This window comes from Diplotaxodon limnothrissa, linkage group LG19 (assembly GCF_057381915.1).
Source record: "Diplotaxodon limnothrissa isolate DT_005_m linkage group LG19, D_limnothrissa_male_GT1.1, whole genome shotgun sequence".
Classification (NCBI taxonomy): Eukaryota; Metazoa; Chordata; class Actinopteri; order Cichliformes; family Cichlidae; genus Diplotaxodon; species Diplotaxodon limnothrissa.
Window position 1 is genome coordinate 6189690 of NC_140614.1, and position 14839 is coordinate 6204528.

The 14839-nt window shown below is 40.6% G+C and overlaps 1 protein-coding gene across 1 annotated transcript in view; it reads left to right on the forward strand.

Annotated features, from left to right (window-relative positions):
• Positions 1-12398, forward strand: part of sgpp1b (sphingosine-1-phosphate phosphatase 1b) — a 34938-nt gene extending 22540 nt beyond the window's left edge. The window contains exon 3 of the mRNA XM_085342531.1: positions 8793-12398. Coding sequence (XP_085198657.1) covers positions 8793-9344 — 552 coding nt within the window. The 3' untranslated portion in view covers positions 9345-12398. The remainder of the gene's footprint in view (positions 1-8792) is intronic.
• Positions 12399-14839: the final 2441 nt, after the last annotated feature.

The window sequence follows — 14839 nt, forward strand, 5'->3', positions numbered from 1 at the left end:
TCTTTCTCTTTTTAAAACTTTTGGGACCAATAAATATTTAAATGTCACACTTGGAGGATGGACTAGTGACATTTCAAAATCCTGCTTTTTTGTTCCTGTGTTAACCTCAGATCTAAGGTGAGCTTAGAAAAGAGGAGAACAGGTTCACTGCACATACATCAGTCCAACTGCAAGGGAAGGAACAATAATGGAAACATGATTTTGAGTGGATGGGAACTTGAAAATGTCTTTGTTTTATACTGTGATTAACAGCTAGGCTCAGGAACAGGAAACCTCTCGAGCTGTTGATGTTAAGCAGGAGGTGTATTCTGAACTTTAGTCCAAACAGTAGCTTTCCTGTGTTAAAATGTTGAGAAGGCAGCTAAAGGTAACAACAAGAAGGTAGGTGAACCACTGCAGTTCTGTGCTGTTTGTGGAGTTCATAGTTATGGAAGTGCATCTCCTCACATATACCAAACTGTGATGTTCACAATAAGTCATCAAATGAACAGTAATGGTTGTTTCATATCAGACATAGTTGTCAACTCCTTGCATTGTTGAATCTTCAGTCTGACACTGCTTCCAAACTAACCAAATACAGTGAGGAACTGAAACACACCGCAATATTAAAAATGCAGGCCAGTAGATGTTGTCGCTATTGCTGTTATTATTTCACTTCTCATTCTCTCATTTTCTGTTTGTTATTACTGCTCCTTGGCACTGGCACACAATTTGACAACAGTGTTAGTCCCACTCATGATTAACTGTCTGCTCAATTCTGCCAAGGTGCCACATGAATCAGCACACTGGTGGAGTAGATAGATTTAAAGGTCAAGAGTCAGGCAACAAAGATGGCAAAGGAGCCAACTTCAACACCAGACAAAATTAATATTGTGCAGATTTAAGTTCAGCTTATCAACAGTCCCAGTTTTTCATGTGGTCCCTTATCCACTCCCTGGTTTAGAGCCTACCTGTACTAACCATGCCTTTCAGCTAACCTGGACCAGTGATTCTGTCATGAGCATGCTTAGGCCTGTATATACCATCAGCGAGAATTAGTAGTGGAACACTTGATGTTTTTGCCTGCAAAAACTTGCCCCTGCTTCTTTTATCTGCTCTCACGTTAACGGAGTACAGTCATAACAAATCTATCACCACAGAGGTGTGTATACCTCAGGTTCCCTACAGCATTAGAAGTTTTCTCAAAGTCCTATAGGTTGCAAGAGATGGGGGGGAAATGAAATCAACCAGCTGGAGATACTTACTTGTAGCTCCAGCAGTATGTGCTGACTGGTATAGAATTCAATCCTGAGTCAGTCTGAATCAAGTTCCTTTTGCAGTTCATACATATATATTAGAAAATCATGAACCCTGGCTTAAGAAGTCAGACTCGGCTTGAATGCCAGATGTTTTCATGGATTTATTTTTAAGAAACACATCAATACTTCTGTGGTGAAAAAATCCTCAAGAGTCACCACAGATGTTTTGGTCAGATGTCTGGTAGTCTGTACGGGGGTGAATCTCACTGGTAAACGATGTCAGTCTTGGTGCACTTGTGGGGTTGGGCTGTCTGTTGCAGAGGGAACATTCTCCGTGGTCATGACTGTATCAGTGATGGATGGTGGTGTGAGACCAGCAGACATTACAGCACGCTGACCATCTTCCCAAACAAACTCAGAAAGTAATTCCACATCAGAGACCTTTAAGAGCTTTCTGTGAGTGCCCACAGGTGGTATCGCTGTGAAAACCACATGCACATCTGCCTGCTCACATGGTTTCATATCTCTGCTGCATGTCAAACAAAAAGGTCCAGTTTTCTCCACAAATAGACAAGAGCTGACCTAGAAAGGTGTTTAAGATGATTAATTTAGCAGTCAGTCAGATTACAGTTCAGTCGAAATGAGCGTGCTGAGACGATTGATCCTGACATTTAAGCAGAGCGACAACAATCAGCCTTCAAAATCACAGCTGCTTGAGGAGCAGCAGTTATGCCCCAAGGAGCTTATTAGAGTTTTTCAAGAAAAAAGCTGTCATTAAAAAAAAAAAAAAAATTAAAAGAAAAACATCCAGGACTGATTCAACGTTTATATGTGATTTGTCAAAATAGTGAGCATTCATTTAAATAAAGACAAGGAAAAACACTCCCTCATGGGTCCCACATTACTTAATGAGTTCTCAAAAGATCACATGAAACTGTTAAACAGAGGAGTTTTTGTGATTTCCAAAGCAAAAGAATCTGCTGTTTTCCTGTATTACATTGATATCCACGTACTAAATTTCTCTCAGTAGCTCTGTGAGACAAATTTGTCATTTTGCCTACATAAATAAAGGACCAGTGGCCCTATATTAAGAATAAATGGGTAAAAAATAGCTCATAAATTAAAGCTAGACTCCTTCACATTAAAGTGCACCTTTAAACAGTAATATATTTTTTGCTTGTGAGATCAATAAGACTTAGTCAGCTTATCAACAAGTAATAACAGTAAATGCTGGGTTAGTGGGGTGTGGGTTTTGCTCAGCTGCAGCAAAAGAGGTGGCACAGAGTACTTCAGGGAGGGCTGATCAGCACAAGCTGTGGCACATTCACTAATTATGCAGTCAGGCGCTCGGGCCTTGATGCTTTAACATTGTTTTATATGAAAACTATGTGAAATACTTTAAATGGCATGTATTTGTCTGTCTCTCATATTAAAGTCCTCATCGTTCTTGCAGCGTGACCGCTTACTGTTCTTGATTAAGAAGTATTTGTGAGCAAGCCAGAAACTCCTGCTGGCTCTCCTCACTGTCTCACCATGGATATGTTAAAAAAAAAAAGTCTGTAACCATAGCAACTGTTGCAGTACACACCAGGTCTGGGTTGACTTTAAGCAATGATGTCAGTTTATCTATAAGATCTTAATTGTCCCTTAAAATAACCAATTCCCCCTTAAGTAAGCCTTAAGAAACCATGTCTTTGTACAGCGGTCCATGACATCATAAAGACACACCATCTGTATTTTAACTCCTCAGTTGAACTATGTCATACTTGCACTGTGTGACATTTAGCCAGGTCAGCCAGTGCAACTTCTAATGACATTATCATATAATCTGTGAAAGGTGTGCACATGCTTTTCACCATTTCACACAAAGCTTGAAATAAAGCCATGTGTGGTGTAGTAGTCACATTGATTTTTTTTATTTTATATCAACAGTACTTTTGCAGTATTGGGTATGGATTTCAGATTTTGAGAAGTTGAAAAGTAAGAATATTTGTTTGCTCAGTAAGTCATGCTTTTGTTGTATTGATTTGAAGTTCTGGGGTTTGGGTGTTCTTATTTTAATATAGAACCACATCCTTATGGATTATTACGCTTCAGTTCACCTCATTTCCAGCATGCAGACCGCTACATTTTGTGATTTAATTAGATTTTTCTAAGAATTGCCTCCTGAAATATTTATGGACAGCACTGCCTTGTAAATGGGGGTCCTGCTGTCCCACTCCACTCGCAGATCTCTCTCCTTCTGCTCTGTTCAGCAAATGAGAGCGCAGCAGGCTGTGCACAGCCTGAGAGAACACATAGGCTACGTTCACACTGCAGGTCTTAATGCTCAATTCCGATTTTTTGATCAAATCCGATTTTTTTGTCTCCTCGTTCACACTACAAATAAAATGCGACAGCAAACGCGCTCTAGTGTGAACGCTCAAAGCGGCCCGCATGCGCAAAAGAAGATGTCACACACAACGCGCTCTGTTTAGACCAAGAACAAACAGTATTGTTTGACTGATGGCCGTTAATATAAAGACTTCGGACTTTACGTTTCCCAATTTTTGCTTTAAGTTATTTTGTTATTTACATAATAATGTAAATAACCTAATAATGATCCTTATTGCTGTTTAAGAGAGGAGCGGTGCTTCAAAGGATAGCTGCAGATTTCTGTCAGAATCTGCAGATTATACAGTACAAATAACATGTTTACGTTGTCTTCCCAACAGTTTCACTGACATCTACACTGGATGGCTAGGAAGCGTTCGCGATGTCTTCTCGGGCGCTGATAATTGGCTTCAGTCTTGTGTCGGTGACGTAAAAGGCGGATTTAATGCGACTTGACCGTTCAAACAGCAGTCGCTTTCTAAAACATCGGATATGTATCGGATTCAGTACCACATACGAAAGTGACCCAGATCGGATTTGAAAATATCGGATTTGCGCCGTTCACACTGTCATAGCATGATCGGATATGGGTCGCATAGGGTCAAAAAATCGGATTTGATGCGCTTTCGCCTGCAGTGTGAACGTAGCCATAAAGACCCTGTCACTTGTAACTTTCTCTCTGAGTCAGTGATAATGTTTGACTTGGCCATATTTATGTTTAACTTGTGTGTGTAGTGATTTTGTCACAGTTAAAAAAAAAATCCCTTGATTATCACACCAAAGTCCTAGAGCTCAAAAACCATTGAGCTTAGAGGTGACATCATTTTGTACAGGAGGTTTTATTACATAGGGTTGAACCAGTTTTGAATTTCAAGCCTGTTGTTTGAAAACAAGAATTGGACAAATATGATACCGGTATTTTTTTTTTCAGTCTTTTTATTTGGTTTTCTTTTTATTCCATGATAACAACGATTCTTTAAGACTCTTTTAGCCTTCAATAAAAATATATTCATTAAAAAAATAAGTTTTGGTCTGTATGTAAGAACATGATTTTTCTTTATTTGAGCAATTAACAACCATAATGCTTTGAGGAATATAAACAAGAAACATTTATGCCGTCACTTGTGCTACAGTATAAGCCCCTCTATTTTAGTAAAGTGGGAGTTATTTAATGTTTAGCTGTAGAGACAGTCTCATTTAGCCAGCTTATAAAATTCTGAAGAGCATCTTTCTACATAAGTTGGTTTCTTCTCAGTGGTACAGATACCCCTGAAAATTGAAAACTGGTGTGACTCTGAACATGTGTGCGTCATGTCTGTCTATTCAGATTTGATTGGATTACGGGGAAAAAATGGGTGTGAACTTTAAGGTGTGACTCGCCTGAAAAACAGTGACCTCAGAAACACAACATTCAGGTCAAGAGAAAAGACGTGAACCTTCTTGAGAATGCTCGAGCTGCTGGTGCACAGGCACAGAGCTCATTTCCTCCTTGTGACTTAGCCCGACGGCTGAAGGCTCCACATCACTGTTGGGAATCAGGGACTGGAGCTTGAATACTTGGTGAGCTATTATCGGTCTGCTGTGCCGGGCCTGCAGGGCACTTAAAGAGATCTGGAAATCATCACGCCCAATCAAACTGCTTCCCCCCTCCTTTGTTGAACAGGAAGAGCTTGCAGACAAAAAGCTGTTCTGCCCCTGATAATCATGGTGTGTTCTGCAAACTGTTTACTAGTTCGTGAGAACTGTATGCCATTTCTAGCTCCCTGTAATGTTTTGATATTTAAATGCAACATTTTTTTATTATTATTATGCTTCTGCTATCTTACAAATCACATTATTTATAGGATTTTGAGGCTTTTAATATGTTGGTATGCCCAGTAGTCTGATGTAACTCCACTAACTTTATTTTTAGTAAACTTAGAAACATACCGATCAACTGTGTATGTGCCCACATCCTGTTATTTCCCTCCAGCTGCTTCCCTGTGTCTTCTCTCAAAATTTAAATGATTATTATTTTTTGCCTTTAGTGGACAGATGCAGTGAAGATGGACAGGAAAGTGGGCAGAGAGAGAGCAAAGACGTGTAGCTAAACCGGCATTGAGTATTTTAAAATTCAAAAAAGAAAATCACAATGTCAGTGACTAACTTTGTGATATTTTTTAAAGCCTAATAATGAAACAAGAAAGTAATGCGTACTATTGGGAATTCTCTTTAGTTGCACTGATTAAGAAATAATGCTGCAGCTGTTAATTTACATCATGTACTTGTTACTGATGCGTGAATTGAACTTGTACATCATTTGCAGTAATTTAGTGAACAGGCAGTAGGCACATGTGGTTGTGTTTTACAGAGAGAGTTCTTAATGGTTCTTTCAACATTTAGGCCACCCATTCTGACAATTTAATGCTCTTTTATTTTGTTGTAAAGATTAAGGCATCTACTGAATGACATGCAGTGTGTTGTTCATTAAGGGCACACCCTTTTTTTGGACAATTTTAGTTCAGGCAGCACATTGGTGTCAGTGGAGGAGAAAATTACAGATGGCTGAAAGCTTCCAGCCTCTCACCGTGTGTGCTATTAAGAGAGAAGGTGGGATGGCACTGGCACCAGTTACCTTCTCAGAGGTCATTTGGTTATCTCACTGTTGACTCATTTTGATATGGTCACACAGCAAAATGTGTCCTTATAGTGAACCATCTGTCAAAAGTGGAACTGCTGGGACACAAGTTGTTGCTGGGCTACAATCCATCTGACGCCAGCTCTGCGGCTCTGGCGCTCGTGGCTCAGCACGGGGTACTAACTGACTGTTAGCTCAGGGCTTACACGTACCACAACATGTACTTAAGCAGCCAAATAGATACTTAAACTCTAACAGGACCTCAGTTTCCTTCCAGTGCGGCCATTCGAGTGGGCTGACCCTGCCAGAGATGGCTGCAATGTTCCAGTGTCTGGCTGGTGGATGGAAACTGGTGTAAAGTTACAGTGGCTATCATTGATTTCTCCTTCCAGGGAAAGCAGACACTAATCACAAAAGTAAATAGTGTACACACCCAGCTTAGCAAGATGAGGAATGATAAGGTGTTAATTTACAGTGTGTGCACTCACGTTATAGCAACGTACCCAACGGAGTCTCTTCGCTGTAGGCATGTGCGTAAATGGCCAGGAAATCTGAGCCTGTCAGCAGAAATGGACTTGAGGGATTCCCATTTTTCATTCTTGTAATGTTTAAGATACGTGATTACTACTAGACCTCGTGAATAGCATAATGATAGCAAACGTGTAAGCCACAGTATGCTAATGTATAACATACATTAAAGGAGAAAAATAAGTACCACTGATGGCAGTGTTCAATATACACTCTGCAAACCAGTGTGATCTGATTAGGATTATTCATTACATGCCATAAGTGTGCATAATTGAATAAACTCGGGTACTGTGTCAAGTTTGCCATATGCATCCTGCAGGGTGATAACGCGAACTGAAACATAAGCTTTAGTTCCTCTACCGTTACTTCTTTTGCTACACCCGTAGCAGCTGGAGGATGAATCAAACAAAAGAGGCTTCTGCTGCCAGTGTAACCAGGTTTTTTTTCTTTGTCGGAACTCCATTCATCGCACGCAAGCCTTTGCTTAATTTTTTTCCCTACGAGCGCCAACTGTGATCAGGCTCGAAAGACCTCTCCTACTATGTAATGCAGGATCACCATTTAAAACCACATTCAAAGATCGCACCTCGATCCTTCCACATCGGTTATATAATTAATCTCGGACAACACAAAAAAATGTCGTTTTACTGTTGCATATTATCAGTTCTAGTTTAGTGCGTCAAAATCAACTCCAGAAAATGCACAGAAAATTACAAATGTTATTTTTCCCCCAACCCATAACCAAAGTGTAGCCGCACACACAGGCCGACATTCAACTTGAAGAGCTGCTTAAGTTGCCGTCTGCCCTGTGGTGCTTCAGGAAATGTTACTTTTCCTCCCCAACATTCAAACAGTTGCGAACACTGAGCATTATATCAGCATACACACACAGCCAGATACATGTCTCTCTTACAACAAAAGAGAGACATAAGAACATGCAAGAATAAGGCTTCAGTGTCTCAGAGGCGTGGGAACAGATCCGGCTTAGGTAAAATTTGTGTTTCATGTCATTTTTGTAAAGTTTGTTGGTGGAACAACACGTTATCTAGAAATAAGGTTTAATTGTGAATTAATTTAATATGGGTACAGTGTTGCAGATGAATGTCTGTCAAGTCAAGTCAGGGTTTTGATTCTGTCAGTGTGATGTGGGAACCATGTCGGGTAGTAAGGATTCTTAGATTGGTAGTAGACTGATCACAGAATGCCATCCAGATACAAGGAGTCACTTATTTCAGAAACAGCTTGGAGACGTTGAGCAGGAGCTGGGGTGAAGTCAGAGATTTGAAAGGTTTAGAGGAGGCAAGAAGCCAACTGTCAGTTTACTCCAGAGATCAGTAAATAAATAGCTGTGACCTTTGTGTTTGAGTCCAGAGTTCGTCAGCATGTAGATCTTCCCGTTTTCCTGTTTCCTGTCAATGCTGATCCACTTCCTTGTTCCCATCTGAAGGAAATGCTCCAATAAATATCCTAATAATAGCACCCCTTATCTGGTAAAGGGATTTTGCTGCTGAATCAGCTTGTGCAGGTTTAAAATTTTAATCTGCTGCTTGTGTTGTTTCAGCATTTATTCACAGAATGCATGATCAGTATAAATCATGTTTTCTAGCCAAGAGGGAAATTTGTGTTCGCTGAACAGGCCCATACAATCAGAGAAGGCTTTGGAACTGAGCGCTAATAACAAAGCGCATGGGCTTTCTCTTCTTTTGTCATCGACCACAGACCACTTTTCCACTTTTCCTCAGTCCATTTTAAATGAACTTTGGCTGAGAGAAAACATTTCTGTCCCAACTTTATTGGAATTGAGCTTGTATTCTCCTAGGTGTTTGTGGAAGAAGAACCTACCAAGAAGGATACTAGAACATGGTTGATATTTACAGTCCCCTTTTCAGACTTCTCCACCCTCTGACATCATACACTTTGTTTCAGTCCAAATTCACAACATAGTTGCTTTCATCTGCACACATGTGAAACACATGTCAATGACAGTCTCAGCTGTGCTGTTTTGTTTACAGTTTCTGTCTTTGTATTTCCTTCAGGACGTCATCGCTGGGTTTCTGTACAGCATCCTCATCCTGTGCTTCTTCCTGCCAATACTGGACCTGATCGATGGCTTCAATTTGACCTGCCGCTACGCTCCAATCATCATCATCTCCCTCCACCTGGGCCTGGGCCTCTTCTCCTTCACCCTGGACACCTGGAGCACCTCTCGTGGTGACACCGCTCAGATCCTGGGCACTGGTGCCGGCATTGCCTTGGCTTCCCATGTCAACTACCACCTGGGCCTGATGCCCGACTTGACACCAGACCAGCTTCCCCTCAGCATGCCCGCACTTAGCCCCAGCCTGGTGGCTGTTGTAATGTTGCGGCTCGTTGTGGGAGTGCTGGTGCTGTTGGCCACGCGGGCGCTGATGAAGGCCATCACCATCCCACTGGTGTGCAGAGCGTTCAGAGTGCCCACTGATGACCTGAGGAAGGCCCGGCAGCACATGGAGGTGGAGCTGCCTTACCGCTACATCGTCTACGGGACAGTGGGCTTCAATGTGATCTTCCTGGTCCCGCTGCTCTTCAGCTACATGCAGCTCTCCTGATTGGATCTTACTTGACTGTGTGGCCAGTCAAAGTGAAGTAAAAATCTAAATGCTGTCATCAGATCAGTTTTGCTGCTTGTTTTCATCCACAGCCTAATCCCTAGCTGGAGGTTGCTGGGTTTGGGACTGATGAAGGTACATTAAAGCCTAATTGCTGATCTGGATGCAGAGTTTTTATCAGATTTTTTGTTTTTGTTGTCTCAGGTTACTTTTAAAGACGGGTGAATCCTGAGCAATGGAAAATGGGCTTAGACTGTTAACAGTTCACTAGCGATATCTCTTTGTTCTTTAGATTTATTTAAGAGTAAAATCCAGTCAGATAATGCTTTGACACTCTCAGAGCTGGAAAGTCACTCCTCAAATTCAAAAAAGCATTTCAACAGTGGCCTCTAGAAGACTAAAAATGCAGGTCATGACCACTAATAGATGATGTGCGTTAGTATTTGCATTGTTATGACTGAAGTTGTTATTAAGAGCTCAGGCAAAGAACCACAGAAGTATTTTTTTAGGAAAACTTAAATTATTCCAACAACTCAAGTGAATAATAAATCTTCAAACGCCTGACAGAAAATGTTGAAAATAAAAAGACTTAGTAAGTCTCACTAACAGTCTGAAAGCCAACGATATCCAGGCACATGATGAATAAATAAAAAAAATAGAAAGTCTTCTTTTAGTCGGATGTCCAGATGGATCAATGGCAGAATGAGTTTGGGTTGTAAATTAAGTGCTTAGTTTAACTAGTTTAAAGAATGTTGTAGTTTGAGTTCAGTGTCACTGTTGAAACTTTGTGTGGTTCTTTGTCTAGTAGCCTCTTAATGTTTCTGTTTGATTATACTCTCCTTTGTCTCAATTCTTAAAGCAATAAGAGACCTTTCATTTTATGATTCCTGTGTTCCTCTACTGGATCGGAGGAACATTTAGTCTTTAACCTCTGAACCCCCTGCCTGTGGAGAGGAAACCAGTTTGATTAAAGTTTTTGATTTGTTGTTACGTCTCTGATGTCTGAGAATTCAGCCACATTGTTTCTTCAGGAGGTTAGATTGTGTTTTCTTAAAGGGCTTTCCCCACTATTTGAGTTCTGAGTTTGACTGCTATTCCTGCAACCCGATGGGAGAAAAAAGAAATACCAGGCACATACTGTACGATGCAAAAGGAAAGGAGAATGCATCGCTTTGTTTGGGAAATGTACAGAGAGGGTTTTAATGGTTTTATTTTGTTCTCTAAGAATGACTGGAGCACTCAGCTCAGCCTGTTTTTTTTTTTTTAATTTTATTTTTAAACACTGTAAACTTGCTTCCTATTAGAGATGTCAGCTCACATCCACTTCCTGTTCTTAGCTGAGGTTCTTTTGCTGATGTCAGGTGGGAGGAGGTGGTGGAGATAAACCGTCCGGAGGGAAGTTTTCTCATGTTTCTAAAATTGGAACTCCATTGACAACTTTTTTGTGCACAACAGGCGCGTTCTAAAAATATTAGAAAGTATTCGACTACAAGTGCAACATTATTCACTGTTTTATCATGCATGAATTTGATACTTGATTCTATAAATGTAGGAAAATTTTGTCTTCAAATTTTGAAGACACAATTGCTCCAGAAAAGCGGCGTGAACGTGAACTTTTTAAATGCCTTTGACAAAAGTAATCAAACACATGGTTGCCCTGAGAAGTCAAATGCACTGCAACATAAGAAAACGCCAGCAAATAGAAAAACAATCCAGAAAGCACACAAAACACAACAGAAGTTGAACAAAATGCAATGGAAGTAAACAAAGAAAATCACAAAAGATATGCTTCTGGGGAGGTGATAACATGATGGAACAGCTACACATGTGACAGAAGCCAAAACATGTCAACTTTTGCACTGAGACACTAAAAAGAAGCAGAGTTGTTGTATAACATGGAGAAGAAGATGCAAAGTACAGTATTACTGATCCTGTAATACTGTGCATACATGTTTGCTATCAGCTGTTTACCATCAGGTTATCACTTCCATCCGTCACGTTATTGTCTCCCCAAAAGCACATCTGTTGTGTTTTACAAGGATTTTTGAGGTTTTGCTGCGTTTTGTTTTTTTCTATTTCCATTGTGAAAGAACTATTTGATTCAAATGTAGCTTGGTAAGATGTCAGAGCAGAATCTATCATCGTAAGACTCTGGTGATGTTAAACTTGTTAAAAAGCATTTTACATTTGCAATAAAAAAAAAAGCTTCCACTCGGACTCTTACCCGAACTCCTCCACACCACAACTAGTGATTAATTGGTTAATTAGTTGATTAACAAAGCTTCCTTCGACCACTCTAACCTGAACCTGAGTATAAAGACTGAGGCCAGGAGCCCAGATGCCTGCTTCCTGTTTCTAAGCTGTGTGTGCCTTGCTTAAAGGCACATTTAAAAAAAGTTTTTCTCCCAGCAGGATGCTGCCATTGACACACATTTCTTTAGTCTTAATTTCTTTTTCTTCTTCTTTTTTTTTTGCCAAGCTGATTTATTTATGTTAGTTTTGTGTACGGTACTCTGCTAAAATAAATGCACTGTTCCCAGAATGCACTGTTCCCCCTCCGAGCCAGGCAAAAATAATGAAGGTGGAGCTGGTCCTCAATGCAGTCCAATCAGTAGTTCCCTTTGATTTGTCGTCTTGCAGTTGGTCGGTAAACACTATGACGAGTGACCGTTATAATTAATAGATGCTTTACTTACATTAGCACCTGTTAGCTAATGCAAGTAAGATTCAGTCATTTACAGACATCTGTGCAGTAGCAGAGAAATTTTCCAGTATAGCAGCTTGAACCAGCAAACATCTGGAGTCTTCCCTTCATAAGTGACCTTAACTGTCCCTGGATACTACAATTTTCTGTGGTATGTTTGAGGAATTAGATTTTATTGTTTTTCTGTAGTCGACTACTTCTGTCTGAAATGATAATCCAATGATGTGATGAGAGCTGCTGATTGCATTGGTTTAATTCTTTAGGATGTTCACATATAGTTTAGTATTTTAACTTAATCCAGCTGCAGATTTGCCTCTAATTAACCGACTCGTCAAAGCCAAACGGACCAGGGGGGGGATAGCTCAGTAGGTAGAGTGGTTGCCCCATGATCGGAAGGTCGGGGGTTCGATTCCCCTTAACAGCTACCCTGAGGTACCCCTGAGCAAGGTACCGTCCCTACACACTGCTCCCCGGGCGCCCAATGGCTGCCCACTGCTTCACTGAGTGAATGGGTTAAATGCAGAGAGCAATTTCCCCACGGGGCTCAATAAAGTACAATAATGTACACCAGCTTACTCTCTGCATTTGTCAGCCGCCTGGCTCGTTTCACTTCCTGTGGCCTTGCCTCGTGCACAAATATGTTTGTGTTTGTCAGAGCGTTTGTATATTTCTTGACGTTTTTGTGCGTGTGTTTGGGCATGCGGTTTTGTCTCTGTTCCACAGAAAAGAGAAGTTTATTTCTGTTTCAGTGACAAAACCCAGTTTGGGTTAATCCTGTGGCTGAGCTGAGTTTGTGTGAGTGACGGACAGAAGCTCAAACTGCAAGAAGTCGATGACAAAGCAACATTTGTCATCTGTGATCTTTAAGGACATTTCCCCTGCACATCGACAAAGGAGATGAAGCTGAACTCCCTGACACGTCTCGCTGTGATATGTTCCTGTGTTTGGAGACTGGTTTCCACCTGTGGATGTTCTTTTTTGTGGAGTCAAAGCAGGGCTGGCCTCGTGATGTTCGACGAGCCTAATTATAAACTTAAAGATGTATATTTGGTACAACATCTTTAAAATGCATCATATAGTTTTGTTTGGCTCTGTTTTTATATCATCTTAATCGTGATTTTGCTTTGTTGTGATCGTGATCTTTTGTTGATATTATTTCGGTACATTAATATATTTTTGAAATCCTAAATTGATCTGTCAAAAATATATAGTCTGTGTTATTTTCTGTGGTATGATGTGGCTGAATTACAGAATTTCTTTATTATTTGTAATGTCATTAGGAGATGGATGGACAGAGTCACCAAAGTCTATATACTGTAATAACACAATATGCTTGTCAAACTGATCCTAATTTATTATTATGATAACTTTAGTTCTTGCAATACAATATTTAAAACTGTTTTTCCTTAATCTGTTCAATGATTGGTTTGAACAGCCAGCTCTGCTTTGTCAACTCACAAGATGGAGATTTGAATTCTTCTTTTTTTAAATACTGGATCTCAGAGGAAAAAACGTCTTTCTTGACCAAATATGCAGTATTTAAACTGTGTAGCTAAACTGCCCTACACGTCAGTGCCTTCCTCTGTCCTCAGCTCTGTGCCGTCATGTTGCCTCTTGCACTTTGTAGATGTATATAAATATGGGAGGATGACAAGTTTCCTGTTTATAAAAAAAACAAGAACAGTTTTTAATATTGCCCCTACTTTTGCTTTTTAGTTGCTGTCTTGAGGAAAATTTGCAAGTCTTTGTCTTTAAGTCTACATGTTTGATGCAGAAATGAATTTGCCTTTTTCTCCCTGATAATTCGCGGCTTTCATTCCAAATCGCAGTCAGAGAGTAGAGAGACGAGGTGAACTCTTGTGAGTTTCAGCTTGTAATCAAACCCTTCATGATTCCTTCTTTATTTGTGAAGTCTCGCTCACTTTCACAGTATTTTCTTCATGTTTCTGCAGGGCTTTATTGTTGGTTTTCATCTGTGATTGAAAATGTGGCTTATTTCTGTCTGTGTGAATTAACTGAGAATAATAAATGAGAGAATCAAATATGTGCCTGCTTGTCCTCAGTTATTCCCTGCAGTGACAGACTGCAGAATGAAAACGTGCGTGTACGTGTGGAGTTGTGGACATGCCACCTTCAGCTGCTGGACGTCTGTGGGAGGAAGCCAGAGTGAACCCACGCAGACAGTCCCCCGGCCAGATGGTGGATTTGACCTCAAAGCCTTCTTGCTGTGAGGCAGCAGTGCGAACTACGGTGCCACTAAGCTGCCCGCTTTTAAAAGGTGTTCAAAGAAATTTTCAACAAATAACTTCATCCAGGTCCACCTAAACTGTTCTGTGTGATGTCAGCTCTCCCATGCTTTGGATGCAGCCATCCCAAACTTTCAGTGTTTTTTGTTTTATCATGGATAAATGATTTGTGTGTATGTGTGTGTGTGCATGTGTGAATGTCAGCCCAGCTTTGCTTTGAGGCATGATGGAAAAACTAACAGACCTCTGATTCATCTGTCACCAAACTGCAGCGGCTTTAATCAGGAAGTCTCACGAAGCAAAACCTGTGCTGGTGAGGACAGTAATCCTGAAATGGGTCAAATTCAGTCCACATGTAAAAGAACATGTGAACAGGTGACTATTTGCATAAGAACTTGACTGTTTGGGTTGTTTTTTTTTTGATGATGCAGTCTCTTCTGTGTTTGTTTCTCCTGCTGCAGAGCTGTGATGTGTCACAGGAGGACCAACTTTCCACTTTGTTCTGCCAAAGCTGCTCAGCTGAGGAGGGGAAGAGAAACTCCAGC